Here is a 15,602-nt window from a genome sequence, read left to right on the forward strand (position 1 = left end):
TTAATACAAAGTGCAACACTTAAGCAAAAAGCGGATAGGAGAGCGATTAATGATTAATAGGCTCCTTGGCCAATGGCGCTAAATCAATCAATGGCGTTAAATCACAGTCAGTAAAGTAATAGGAAATATCCAAGGCAGAAATAAAATCTGCGGGCAAGATGTGATTCTTAAGCCAGCAAATTGATAACAATGCAGATGAAGCCTCTTCTATTCATGATGATCAATAGAACAAAAGCGTAGGTTAAATAGGTAACGTAACGCCATCTAGCGAGCAAAATTATGAATCATAAATTAAAAAGCAAAATTTTTAGAAAATATTAAAAATTTATAACCTAATTAAATATGTTACTAAAAGCACAGGTTCGAAGCTTCTCAGTTTTACACTTTCTATTTGACAACTACCTACTCGACCAGTAGTTTGATAAAAGGTCTGTTGTAGTTGTCATTCATGGTTGGACAACGCATACATTTCCAAACGCATACATTTCAGTACGAAATAGCATCAAAAATTAGCTTTATTTCATTTATTTGTTACAACTTTTACAGACTATTAATTACAATACATTTATTTCTCGAAGTTATAATTATGGAAATAAGATGACTGAATAAAAATTGTGCAACATAACACTCACGCAGGTAGTAAAGCATTTTGTTTTCTCAATTTGTAACCGAAAGGTAATTACTATAGTTAATGATTTATTAAAAGTTAAGAATCTAAATATAATTCAAATACATTGTCATTATGTAGATTAAAACTTATTTTTGAACTGTATCTATGTAGCAAATTAGCAGATACCTTGGACCCAATTAGATGAATTACAGCAGCTTACATGACTTTCAGCAGCCACTCGACCTATCTTGCTCACGTGGCAGTTGTAACTCTGGTTTTCAACCATCAAGTCTTCACACGGTATACGGGATCATAATTCATAAATGCTATCGTCTTGCGTCTTTATGACACTATAAGGTATTTCTCCCACCTTCCTAGCGTGCCTTCGTGGTGTAGTGGTTCTGCACGCTAGGCCGGTATTCCCGAGGTCCGCGGCTCTATTCCCGGCGAAGGCGATTGCTAATTTTTCATCTCTCTGGCTTTTCCAAAAATCCTAATGTCTCTACAGGGGCGCCCGAAATAAAAAAAAAAGGGTGTTGTATGATAATTCTCTTCACCCAGGATTTGGAGATTGGGTCCCCTAAAAACCTCAGTCGCCTTTTAAAAGGGGGAGTATATAAGGCATTTCTCCCACATTCCAGAGGTCTGTGGTTCGATTCCCGGCGAAGACGATTGCTAATTTTTCATCTCGTCTGTTTTCAAAAAAATCCTGATGTCTCTACAACACACTTGGAAGAGCTGAAATACGTTATGCATATCCAGCACGACAATCTCGGCATAAGAACTAGGAACTTTAAAAGAACGTGGATCTTCCTAAAAATCTAGAGTTTCCTAAGAAAACAACATGAACCTGAAACTAATTTTTCCATAATTTATACTATAACATTCAAATTAACCTTTTTTTATGTCTCTTTTTGATATAATACTGGTATCAGGAAAACTACTTATTAAATCAATTATTTTCCAACGAATTAAGCCTGATGCAACGAATGGACCGTAGGTTGTACAGCTTATCTCCTAATCGAACATTGGCATGAGCTTAAAATTTTAAAAAAGCCATTGCATTTAAAATTTATCTTTCTATTTATGATCTAAAATGATCTAAAAGTGTAGAAGAGATAACTATCCATTTTTTTTTTTTTTTTTTTTTTTTTTTCCAGGATCTAACGGCAAATATTGGAATGTGTGTGAAGATGGTACAATTACTGTGGATTCTGATGTGAGACATGGCTTCTTCATTGAACTCCGGGAACCATCGAAATTGTGCATTAAAACCGCTCACGGAAGTTACGTCATGGCCGACAAAAATGGAACCTTCAAGGTAAACGGAGCTAACTTCGAGACTGCCACCTGGTGGGAATATTAAAAAACACTCAGAGATTTTTTTTTTTTTTTTTTTTTTTTTTTTTAAGATCAAACGTGCTTTGAGCCTATGCTATCATTTTTAATAGCAACAGATTGCTGTAGAAAAAATAGCGTAAAAGTGTATCATGTTTGCCCTGTGTTCCACTTTAAAACTTTTATGTTTCTCTCAATGATGAGAAAATTCTGTATTGAAGTTAGGGCTAATGTAAAATGAATGAAATAAGACTTAACCACCGGTAACAAAATTCAGTCTTTATTATGTAAAGTTAAACTTTTGAGTGCATAATATGTTCTATTACTATTATTTCGTTGCCATTCTATCTCGTAATGAGGTTATTTTGAAATCAAAATTAAAACTGCTTTGTGTTGAAATTCAAGCATTTCGAAAATAAAAGAAGCCATATTTATAAATGCACAGGCGAAAGGGAAAAAATCACGAATATTTAATATTAAACTTCAGAAACTATTTTTATGTATTTCAGCAAGCAAATTTCAAAATAGAAAATTACAAATTATAATCGAAAGTACACATAAATAGATTCAATTTTACTGGTGTATCTGTATATAAATTAAATTTACATGCCGTAATATCTGTCAATACATTTATTTACTTAATACTCATGCAACTAATATATTTTTATGAAGTTATTTTCTTATAATTATTCATAACATATTTTTCAAACGCGATATTCTAAATTTATTATTTGCACATAGGCAGTGCCTATGTAATAGTTAAGCAACAATATATCGAACAATATAATATTGTACATTTTGCGCAGAAAATAACGTGTCATTTCTCGTTTGCTTTGATTCCTTCTCAGGGCTACATACATGGCACATATATTAGTGACACGTATTCTTTCTTATTCAATATACTTGCATTTGAACTTGTTTAAGCAACTTCGAATATTTTTTATAAAAGTGTCTAATTTCTCACATCCTGCAGTTTTGTTAAGATTTATGAAGTCTATTATAACATTAATATGCACCGAAAAGTAAAATATTTGTGATATGGTTTTATATATCCGTGTATTAGTGATCCAAATGCATAATGTGTTGTTTATCACTTCAATTAATAAATCTTTCAAAGTGTTTTTGTGTTACTTTTTTTTTCCTATGTAAATTGTTTATTTTTTAATATTGCATATATTTTAATTGCTGAGCAATGTTATATATTAGTGAGTGAGTGCTTGTCATATTTCTGTATATTGTGTACTTATAGAACAACAGAAGTGTAGCTTTCATTCTTTTTGTTATATGAAGGTGTTTTATTGTACAGTTTCTAAAGTGTCGATTTGATCTATAATATTTTAAGATTTAGTTACTTTAATTGTCGGTGAACGGTTTGAATTTTAGGGTTGAAACTTTGAGAAACTTTTCGAATCTGTTCTGAAGTAGAACAGTTTAAAAGGCCTATTTGGGAAAACTGTAAATTTTCAGATTTTTATGGTAATTTCAAAGTTTTGCTAGTATATTAGTAGAAACTTTTCACTGTATCAGTTAAAAATGATAATTGTCTAGAGATCTGTATTCCTATTTTTGTATAAATATTTTGTAATTTTGTATACTGTGCTTTAATAAAGAAATTTCTTACAATTTTGCCTCTTTTTATTTAAAAAACAATAATGCTTCAAAATATTTTTGCTGTTAAATTCTTGATTGGCAATATGAAATTATTTTCTAATGTATGATCCAAAATTTTACAGAAATAAATATATTAAAAAATTAAAAAGAAAAAATTTACTTGAGCATTAATCAAAACGTTAAACGCAGTTTTCGGGATTATCTAGAAAAAATATCGCCTCTGTTGTTAACGAATTAGATGTCATACTATGTTTTTCCTGAAACATTGAAATTCTATCTTTATCTTTTAATTAATATTCAGTCAAATATCAAATAATCAGATTTTATTTTAGTTATTTAAATTGAAATTCTGTCTGTATTATTTAAAATTAGGCAAAAAGTAACCTTCGTTTGGTTTAGATTTTAAATAAAACTGAGTTAATTTCAAAGGTAATCGGATACAGGTTCCTCTTCTTCAGAAGCAAAAACTTCTTTGAAAAATGGGAGAAGCGACGATCATTTTTATGTTGAAAGCGGTAGGTGAAACAAACTGAGCATGAACACAGAGCTACATGTCAGTAAAAATAGTAATGTAAAGAAGCTAATATGTTAGATTTCCGAAAGCATTACGAAGGACTGTATTAGAATTAATGCCATACTTTAAAAAAAAGATAATTTTTGTGAATGAGGAAAGTAAGTCGATATAAAAAAAACGGTCGTTTCTTCTTTAGTTTACGAAAACATATTTCAAAAGAACATTCTGAAAGAGAATCTGTGTCTGATCACCTTCAAAATCAATACAGTTTATTCAAAATCTCCACCAAATAAAGGTTCACTTTTTTTGCCTAATGTTAAATTTCACATTGGCATGTTTCCGTTCTATTTGATATGTTTATTAATAAGTTTAAAACTTTGATAAGCGAAGGAGAGCGAGAGAAAGTATTCTCATTTTCCGCACTACTTAAAAAGGGCAACCAAGTTTGTATTAGTAAGAGCTGCTAAAATGTGCAGGTGTTCTATCATGCTGAAAGCAGATTTTCTGCTTGTAGCTGCTGAAACAACAGCCTCCAAAGTTGGCAACACTCTTTCTAAAAGGTGCGATAGGTTTTTCTCAGCAAGGCGTTGAGATAGTAGGTAAAGGCCAATTAACATGTCCCCGATAATACAAGCTCAACGTTTATGGATCAACGTTGTTGACTTGCATAAGTGTACTCGTTGAGTTCTATGCATCCACACGTGCATGTTGTGCAGGTTTAGGACACCGTTCCATGTAAAACATGCTTCATCGGAAAACCAAATCCACGAGCGAAAATCTGGCTGTACAGCCCGTTTTTTCAGATATCAGAGTGCGAATGCAGCGCGTTGTAGATAATCGTCATCTCATAATGCTTATACTGTTTGGAGGTGGTAGGGCTGTAAGGTGTCCTTTTGCAGTACGCGCATAACGGTGGAACGAAGTATATGCAAAACATGTCCCGTTGCTTGGAGATTTGTTTTCGAGTCCGTCTCAAATTCCCGTAGCACAGCTTCCTCTACGACAGGTGTGCGTGTAGTGCGTTTTTGACCGATGTGGCTACTTACTTGGAAAGCTACTGTCTCATGCAGTTTGCTATGCAGCTGTCAAAACAAAGAACGACTTGGCTGACGTCTGCTTGGGAAGTACTCAAGGCACATCTGTACCGCAGCTCGTCCATTTCTATCCGCAGCACCGTAGACATAAAGCATATCGGCAAATTCTGAGTTAGCAAGCCGATTCATCCTTCTTCTGCAACATCCTCGCCTGAAATGATCACGCTTCCGACCCTCCCATAAACCTGCGGACATTGCGGTCTAGCGGTCACCGTTCGCAATTTAGACTTACGTAAATCTTGTTTGTTATGATAGAGAGACCAGTATGTTAAGTTTGGCAACGAACTTTTGAGACACCCTGTATTATCTAGCAATTCTGATCTGACAGATAAAATAGCTTTCATTTCCGTTGGAAGTCTTTGGAGCCACAGTGTTTGGAGGAAATCTTCGGTAATGCACTTTCCTCGCAATTTTCACATTTTACTCAAAAATGGGACGGATTAACGTTACTTAACTCTGAAATTAACCGGCGGATTAGTTCGTTTTCTGGATCAGAGAATTCTGCTATGAAACTAGTTTTCTGTACTTAGAGATTATCGTAACCGCACTTCTAGAAGTGGCCAGATTTTCAGAATGCGCCAAACTGTGGCAGACATGCGCACAACAACTCTTCGCTTAAAAAAAGCGCCATTTTTTTTTTTTGTTGTTGTTGTTGTTGTTGTTGTTGTTGTTGTTGTTGTACTCAAAGCTTCAATGATTTTTATCAACAAACAGTTTTTTTTTTTCCTGTAAACTTTCAGTTTTACATTTTCCACTTATGGGATTTGATTACATTGAAAATATTTCCGGTAGACGTATAAGGTACTTCCCAAGCGTGCCTTCGTGGTGTAACGGTAGCACGCTGGGCCGGTATTCCAGAGGTCCGTGGTTCGATTCCCGGCGAAGGCGGTTGCATATTTTTCATCTTTTCTGCTTCCAGTTAACCTAATGACTCTAGAGACGTTTTTCAGGAATACATAATTCCGTTGAAAAATCTCTAAAGAGAACAATTGCTGTTAATCTAACCTTAAAGCGACTGCCAAAAATTTCCAGGAGTACGAAAGAAATAAGAATGCAGTTATTTGTAGCCTTATTGGTGATTTTTCGATATAAATACGGAACTAAAATATAAAAACTCACATAATAAGTACATTTTTACAATTATAAATTATTACTCTTTTTCTTTTCTAAAAAATGAACAAACTGGCGCAACTATCTCAGCAGCTAATACACAACTAGTTTTTAATACGACCTATTCCTCTATGTATGATTAAATTTCAGATATAGCGGATAAAGTTTTAGGATACATTGAAGCAATAAGATGGTGATATTTAGTGATATCAGAGGTAATTTTAGAGAGGGCAAAATTACCTTCATTTTATCTAAGCCAGAGCGTGATTTTATTTTTCCAGAAAGGCGAGATACTTGGAATTCGGGAGTTACGGAAGAATTATCACCACTAGTTTGGACATCCGATCCGAGCAGGATTTAAAAATTTGAAATAGGTAGAGGGAACCATTTTACTAAATACGAAGCACTGGGAAATAAATAGTGGAGAATACCAAACACTAAATAATTAATGTTATAAAAACATGGTAGTATACAGGTATACTATTAAAAGGAATATTTAAATATTCTAGCAATTTATGATCAATCACAAAGAGAAAATGTAAAGATAAATTAATCATACCTCCTGGCCGTTGAGGGCCCTTCAATGGATAATCTAAAATGCCACGACCAGTGTTCAAACGTATCCTCTCGTATTTTTTTAAATAATCAAAACGTTAAGTATATATGATTTTTCAGTTAATTTGTAGGGTTTATATTTATTTTAACTAACATTTATTTTAAGTTTAAACTATCTTTCCTGTCAAGCCTTACTTTCCCCTGGAACTGCCAATGCCAGAGTATGTAAATTTTAGTAGAACGCGCAAGGATTCAAATTATCAGCGGAAGTATTCTGAGTCAAATAGAAAGGAAACGAGTTCGAGGTGTGCTGTTCTTACTTCACGAGCGCGGAGGTAGTTAGCCAGAAATTGAAGAACCCCGCATTTCGGCCTGTGTGCTTGCCTGGAAGAATTGTTAATCGTTCAACGTGATCTTCAAGTTTGCTGAATTAGCAGCGGTATTGTAAAACGCGGTGAGGTTAGTTACTTTTAGAGAGCCTCGTAGTTAGAGTCTTGTCTTTAGTTTCTTTTCAGGTTATTATTTTTATTTTACCGCCGAGTTGGCGTAGTTTGTGAGCGTCAAGAGCACGCACTTGTAATTTATTACGTTGAATAAAAAGGGACTTAAACCCTTAACAAGACTCTGTCATTTATCCAGTTTCAACAGTCACCGCTTGGTTGCGTGCAAGTTGGAGCGGCGCAACGCTACAAATTAAAGCTCGACATTGCATATCCTGAAAGGATTAATATATATACTGCGGGGTCACCAGGTTGGTACCTAATTTAGCATATGAATAAAGGTTTACAAGGTTAAGATTAACTAAATAAATAGTTAAATTAAATCTATTAATTGATGCCAGTCATAAAGTTTACAATTAAAAGTTGACAATTTAATAACAAAAAATAAGAAACACATCATCGAAAAGATTTGATTGAAACACACAATATTAAGCTGGACAAGCCAGCGTGGGGTTACAATACAATCATTTCCCAGAGCACAGAGTAAATCAGTAAATTAAAAGAAATGTTGCAATTAGTCTGGCCAAAGAACTTCTAAGATTATGAATGAAAGTTCGCTAAAGTAGGAGTCGTTCCGTTAGCCATGAAGAGGGGAGGCAAAAATATACACGAACATTACTTTTCATTAGCTATTCATCCAGCCTTAATACCTTTTCGCGCATGAGCGAAATAGCTGTCGAACCGGTGTCGAAGGCTGATAGTCATGTTTCTCAAGACTTTAAATTTCTGTGACACCATTTTTTAGCCGTTTCATTCAAATCAGTGATCCCTGCAAGTGGATTAATTAACAAATTATTTGTTTGGAGTAAAAAAACCTACGAAATTCCAAGTTTAAATAATCAAGAAGAGATAAAATTAGCAAAGCAACCCCCTTGTGCTTGGTGTAGATGTTAGTAAAGACTCTATCAGAGGTAAAGACTCAATTTCGAGGCCAGAAAGGTACAGGTCTCTCTTCATCAGAAGCAAAGAAATATGGAAGGAAGTCCTCGACTCCAGCTCCCACTGTTAACCACGATTAGCATGAATTTTAAATGACCTGTTATGGCATAAATATACTTAATTTCACTCATATCGGTGGTTTTTCGTGTAAACTGCGGTGAAATAAATACACTTTCTTTCTTCTAATTCTGCTTTATGATTCAAAATCTATTTACAAATAATATTTACATATTTGTTGGTATTACATGATAGCTGATTAATACCACTCCTCTACATCACCACACCCATCCACTCTCTCCACTCTCTCTCTCCGATGAAACTCTTTAATTAACTATATTTACGTGGCGGTGCAGCGCCCTCTGTAACTTTCTCTACAGCACTCCCCACCTGTACTCTTTAATAAGAGTATACAAAATTTACACAACAATAGTAACATTAATTAATAAGCTTTAATGCTAAATAGTACGACATATAAATGAATAACCTACACTAACGTACATCGAAACACAAATGATACACTATAATTAACTGAACATAATAATCAATACTATAAACAATGTAAAAGCTCAAAATCATATAAAATGTCCTACATTAAATGTTAAAAGGATTTAAAAGCTGGACAGCTCTTCTGAATTGTCCCTTTGGTGTGCGAAAGATGCACGCTCGTATATGTCCATCTCGTCCCACAATTACTTCTTCAGCTACTCCCATATCCCAGAGTAGCTTAGATTGTTTTGATCCTGCTACCAACACAACGTGTCCAGACTTAAGGTTACTCTCACTTGAAGGATTAGCAAAGTTATGTGCATTTCTAAGGTGTAGTAAATATTGATCTTTCCATTTGATCCATGTTAAGAGCTTAGATTGGTAAAGCTTCCGTCTAGTTAAAGTTTCTTTGTCTGACACCTTGTTTAAAATTTCCAAAAAATGCTCAGGTGTCACGTACTCGTCGTAAGAATTGTGAAGGTGGGAGAGCGGGCGAGGTTCACCCAGCTCTTTGCTCTCGTATGTTAAGGGCCTATTGTTCAGCTCACACTCGAGTTCAGTTAATATCGTAGAGAGCTCTTCGAGAGTCAGTAATGCTCTCAATAAGATTTCTTCAGAGGTTCTTTGATGCTTCTCATCAAACGCTCCCAGAACCCTCTCCCTGGAGAACGCTCAGGTATGAATTTCCATGTTATTCCTTCTGATGTCAAAAAAATCTCGTATCGTAGCCTCTACACTGACTCTTTAAATCCCTTAATTATTTCCCATGCGCTGCAGAAAGTCTTGGCATTATCTAAATAAATCACCTTGCAGCTCCCTCTTCTAGCTAAAACACGTCCTAATGAAAGAATGAAACTTTTTGCTGACATATCTGAAACCACTTCAATGTGTACAGCACGAGTGATGACGCATGTAAATAAGGCTATGTACACCTTTTTCTGGGTCTCCGCCTTTTCTCTAACAATAACCGCTCCCGTTAAGTCAATACCTACTACTGTGAAAGGATTACTTTGGGCTACACGATCTCTTGGTAACTGACCTTTAGCTGTTTGGTGGACTTCACTGCAAACTTTTTACACACACCAGGCAGGCGTTAATAATTTTCTTTACTACTTTTCTTCCTTTAAGTATCCAAAATTTATTCCTGACTTTGGACAATATTTCCATAACTCCTGAATGGAATTCTGTATTGTGTTCACTAAATATCACTAGTTATGTGAATTTAGACTTCGGCAGTATAATAGAATGTTTTTCGTCATCTATTAATTCTGCTTGTTCCAAACGACTTCTGACACGCAAAATACCTCTACTGTCCAGATATGTAAAGCTTCGAATCAGGTGTTATTAGATTATTCCTCTTTAGTTGTTGAATATCCGAAAAATAATTCTCTCTCTGTACTTGTTTTATCCAGTATTCCTCAGCTTCTTGGATCTCCAATACAGTAAGAGGACCTTCTTCACAGGTACGTTTTCTTAGCTTGGCGACAAGTTGCTTTACGCAAGCTGTAACTCACAACAATTTTTCCAGACTGCTGAATTTAGTGATGTTTTACCGACCAAGGTTTACCGACCTTGGACAATATTTCCACTTATCAGGCGAAGTACAATCATGTATTTCTGCAACTTTGTTCGATACTAACTGCTTCCACTACTCACGCTTTGACCCTTTTATCCACCACAAGCAAATTTGAGTCCGTCTACAGAACTAACTTACCTCAACTCCTGAAACACTTTCAATAAATATTTTCCTAACATAAGATAAATATTTCCATAACCCTAAACCTAGCTGCAGCTACAGCTCCCATCAATTCCAACCTAGGGAGGGACAACTTGCTTAACTCTTTGACATTATAAACGACAAATATATATGTCCTCTCTCCTTCTTATATCTGAAATTTGCCACCGCTGACATATCTCAGAAAATATGAACTTCAACCGAGTGGCCTTTACAGTTTAGAACTGTAAACCGAGTTTAGAACTTCTGCAAAATAGTACCTCTTTATTTTCAACGCGTTGAATTCCTTAACTTCAGTGCGTCACTTTAGTCAATTTATACTATACGGCTCCAGTAGCCAATGACATTGCTCTATTTACAGATGGTTCTAAAACTGAACGTGGAACAGGTTGTGCATTTTGTGTATTTAACAATACTCAAAAGGTATGTACATGGACTCGAAGGCTTGATAACAGAAATACTGTTTTTCAGGCAGAACTTTTAGCGATAAACGCTGCTCTCACTTATGTTAAAAGAAATCTATCAGGCAAGACTAAGATCTTCAGTGATTCATTATCTAGTCTGCAGGCTATCTCAGACATTACGAATAGAAATCCGATTGTACAAGTTATTCAAGAGAAATTGCTAAGATTTAATTCATCTGAAAGACCACTTCTTACCTGGGTGCCAGCTCATGTTGGCATACTGGGCAACGAAGAAGCAGATACTTTAGCTAAATGGGCTGCTAATGATATCAACGGAATTGAAAATCCAACGAAATTGCCTTTTTCACACTTGAAGAGCGAGACTTTAAAGACACTGCTTGTGAAATGGCAGGAAAGATGGACTAATGACTCCACAGGAAGACGAGTCTTCTCTTTCTTTCCAAAAGTTTCACTCAGTCAAAGAAGCACATCGAATTTTTATACTCAATTTTTCACTGGTCATGGACCTTTTAATACATATCTCTTTCGATTTGGACTACGTACGACTGAGCTTTGTTCTTGCGGGGAGTTGGGAGACCCTGAACACTTTATCTTTCACTGTCCATTTACTAAAAACTTTCACTTGAATAAACCTTTAGATCAACACAGGCCAAAATGGGCTGAAATGATATTAAAAAACTCTAGTGAGAGTAAGAAATTTAAGGAAATTATGCTTTTCTGTCAGGAATTAAATTTTTCTGTAAATAATTCTCTCAGATCATCTCTATTGGGAGTGAGTAATTGACTTTCAGCGACTGTTAGATTTTTACTGTATAATGGTAATTGTTTAACTTTGTGTGTTTGATGCTTATTATTGTTCGGTTTTGTTGTTTCCACTACTTATGTTACTGATTTAAAATTAGAAGTGGTTTTACGTAGAACAGACGTATCTGACATTGAATGCATCTATGCTCTTATAAATTGTAACGGTTACTTGTAGCCTATTAGTTTTGTAATTGTTAATTAAATTTAACAGAAAATTTTTGTGACAATTTTATTATTTTGCATATTTTAATGCGTTCTTTTGTAATTGAATTGATTCACTTTGGTGAATTTGATAGGCATTAATTGTGCATTCTATTATAAAAATTTGCATTCATGATAGTTATTTTATATTAATTTTCCTTACTTTAATCTTGAATGCATTTTGTTTTTGATTTTGAAATTCTGTAAAATTTTGTGTCGGCATTTTTCTAGTATTGCATTTGTCTTAGCGATGCCAGCAAACCTAATCTAGAATAATTATTTTACAAATGCAGAAATAAATCCGACTAGATCAAACACCTTAGCTGCTATACTTCACCGATCTTTTACTATTTCTCAGCGATTCTAAACTACTCAACAATGATGTAACGTCTACTCTAAAACCATCCTCTTCCACGTTCCACACCAAGCGTAACACTTTCAACTTACTATCTTTCTCAGACCTACTTTCTTCACATAACCCATTCTGAAGCCACAAGTCATACAGCTTCTTTAGAATTAGTGTTTAGCTTTCTCACATTAAAATTTGCATCTCTCAAAATAGATACCGCTTCTGATGAAAGACTGAAAGCTGACTCTACACTTTCCCCTCCATAACAATAGGAAACATTTTACCGCATACAGTGCAAAAGTACAATTTTCGCGAAGATATGATTGTGCGTGAAGATGAATTCACGAATAAAAATGGGGAGATTTTAAAAATTCCGAGAAAAAGCTAATGTTAAAAGACGATGCATATCCATGCATATTTAACGGCTGTCCATTATTCACCGACAGTCAGGAGAAGCAGAACGGAAAAATTAATGGAAAAAGAGAAAGAAACATTAACACATTTCATGGAAAACAACAAAATTAACAGATTTGATAAATTACTAATAAATGTTGACATAAAAATTAGAGAAACTGTGAACAGAAATGCGAAATTCATTACCTATAAAAATTCTGATGAACTGTTTGTTATATTTTTACGTTTTTGTCCATCTCCACGCATTCAAATATGCTTGGTTTAATCCTATACGGTACACCGGGATTTGGCGACATTGACATTAAACATGTTTTAGCGAGCTCGACAAATATTTTTTGTAAATATAATTTTGTGAACATTGTTCGTAATTCTATTTAGTTGAAATAATTCTTCTAGGCCATTTAAAAAAGATTCTATTAAATTATCAGAAGAAACGTCGAAAGGTTTAATGCAGTCATATAAATCGCTGAAAGTTAACACTACATTTCTCTTCAACCGATGAAATTCTATGTACATTATTTACTGGTTGCTTATATAAACGAACATCTCGAGGTTTTGCGCGCTTTGGCTAGCTGCCAAATTCGAAGATTTTAACTGCGCAATTACTTGAAAGCTAGACTTTCTAGCTAAGCGCGGCGAACAGCGGTAAACGGAACGGAAAGATTCCAGCAGTTCTTTCAAGTAATTTGATAAAGATGCCATCTGTAAGGCATTTGAAAAGACTGACTTCATGTTTGAAATTGAATCAAGCAATGACTGATATAAATAATATTGCTTATATTAAAAGTAAATGTAATGCACTGTCAATCAAAGAACGCACTGTCAATCTTCTCATTGTTCTGTTCTTACTTCAACTGCCTTCAGTGAGTGAAATTCCGTTGCTGTGAGCTCCTGTTTGGAAGCCTTGAAATCACGAGAAATCATTGTGAGACGGCGGAATTTGTGCTTAATTTGTTTGTAAATATCTGCTCTACAAGAAGACACCAAAAGTTTGGATATATCATTTAAAAAATATCGAATGCAACGAGCTACAATGCTAATCGTGAAAATAGTGTTCATGAAATAGTGTTCTGTTTTGGTGTTTTATGTGTTTCCGGTGATTAAAAAGTTACACGGTGGTTTGTGCTTCGGTTATAACGTCCTAAGAGCTTATATCGTATATCATTCATATTAATCGATTATTGTGTTCATATTAGAGGTTGGTTCTCAGAATAAATTCATATAAAACCAAAAATAACATACAACAGTAAGACACTTTCTGGTTTTGCTGAAAATGCAATCAGTGCAGAAGGAACAACAATTCAAGCTGTTATGGTATGTTCATTATTTTCAAAATACAAAGAAATTATTGGACTGGTACCAGTACTTAATATGACTGCTGAATATGTAATAGCAAGAAGCAATACTTTAAAATTAATAATAATGCACATTCTATAGTATGTTGTCTTTTGCATAGTATGCAGAAAAGGTTAATGATTTTAAACAGTGTATGAAATGTATGATCGAAAAACTAGTGTTAAGGAAACATTAGCATTTCTATGAAATATTGTAATCTATAATTATGTGATATTTAATTGTGTAATATTAAAAAGCACTAAATATTTTACATTGATTGCAAATTGCAGTTTTATTACTTTTCGTTTGTATCTATTCTTCCAAACACTGTGTAATTCGCGTTTTTTTTTTTTTAAATATTGCCGTTATTATGTGTTTATTAGATTATCTCAATAAATGAATGTTGGAAATTAGGTTTTATTTTTAATTAAATTTAAGTATATTCTATTGCCGTTATCTATGTTTGTTACATTATCTCAATAAATGAATGTTGGAAATTAGGTTTTATTTTTTTATTAAATTTAAGTATTGTATTATTAAATCTAAGTATTCTATTTTCTTCGCTTACTTTTTATGTGCTTCTGATAACAAAGAAATTCATAATAAATAGGAAAAAAAAATGTTTCATCGTGTGCTATTTAACGAAGAGCTTACTTTAATGTATTTAGCTTACTATCGTATACTATATTACTTAAATTATTTCTGTACAGTAATAAAAAGAAAGTTATTGATTATAGAAAGTATATGAAATAATCATTGTAATCTACCAGTATTCTAAAATGTAGAAACTAAGAATAAGTAAATACATTAACATATGATTGAAAGATATGGTGTTAAGAAACATCAGCATTACTAGTAAATACTGCAATCCATAATTATTGCACTTTTAATTGCTTACTGTTTTAAAAACACAAATATTTTTTTATTAATTGGAAATCTTAGTTCTGTTACCTTCCTTCTGCTATTTATACTTTCAAGCACTACTAGTTCATGTTTTTTTCTTAAATAGTGCTGTCATGTATGTTGTTTGTTAGGTTATTATTTCATTTAAAATATGATATAAGGTATTTCTCCCACTTTCCTAGCGTGCCTTCGTGGTGTAGTGGTTCTGCACACTTGGCCGGTATCCACAGGTCCGTGGTTCGATTCCTGGCGAAGGCGGTTGTACATTTTTCATCTCTCCTGCTTCCAAAAATACTTAATGTCTCTACAATGTAATATGGGAAATTTTTTTGATTATTAGATTTAGGTATATTTTTGTAAGAAATATTTTTGATCACATTTATTAACTACTTTATACAGTCTTTCATTTGCATATCTTGGAGATAAGAAGTTAATAGTTGTATTTTTTACTATGAAACGCGAATAAATTTATACTTGAGTTCAGGTAAAATACTGATTATGTTACCTTACGCTTCCTAATTTATCATGACAGAGGCTATTTTCATTGTCTCTGAGATTAACAGAAATAAATGTGATAATGCTGCTATAATCAGAAAGGCTCTTTTTTTACCCACATATATATGTTTACTTTTATTTGTGTCTGATTGAGTTTTATTTACTTAAAACCTACTATTATATG

General features: G+C 33.8%; 1 protein-coding gene across 2 annotated transcripts in view; it reads left to right on the forward strand.

Moving 5' to 3' along the window:
• Window positions 1-3,571, forward strand: part of LOC118203984 (protein singed-like) — a 139,210-nt gene extending 135,639 nt beyond the window's left edge. For both annotated transcript variants that reach the window (XM_085810749.1, XM_085810750.1), the window contains exon 6: window positions 1,771-3,571. In XM_085810749.1, the coding sequence (XP_085666875.1) occupies window positions 1,771-1,976 (206 nt within the window). In that variant the 3' untranslated portion in view covers window positions 1,977-3,571. The remainder of the gene's footprint in view (window positions 1-1,770) is intronic.
• Window positions 3,572-15,602: the final 12,031 nt, after the last annotated feature.

This window comes from Stegodyphus dumicola, chromosome 2 (genome assembly GCF_044657685.1).
Source record: "Stegodyphus dumicola isolate Sdum_Otavi_A_Nest chromosome 2, ASM4465768v1".
Taxonomy (NCBI): domain Eukaryota; kingdom Metazoa; phylum Arthropoda; class Arachnida; order Araneae; family Eresidae; genus Stegodyphus; species Stegodyphus dumicola.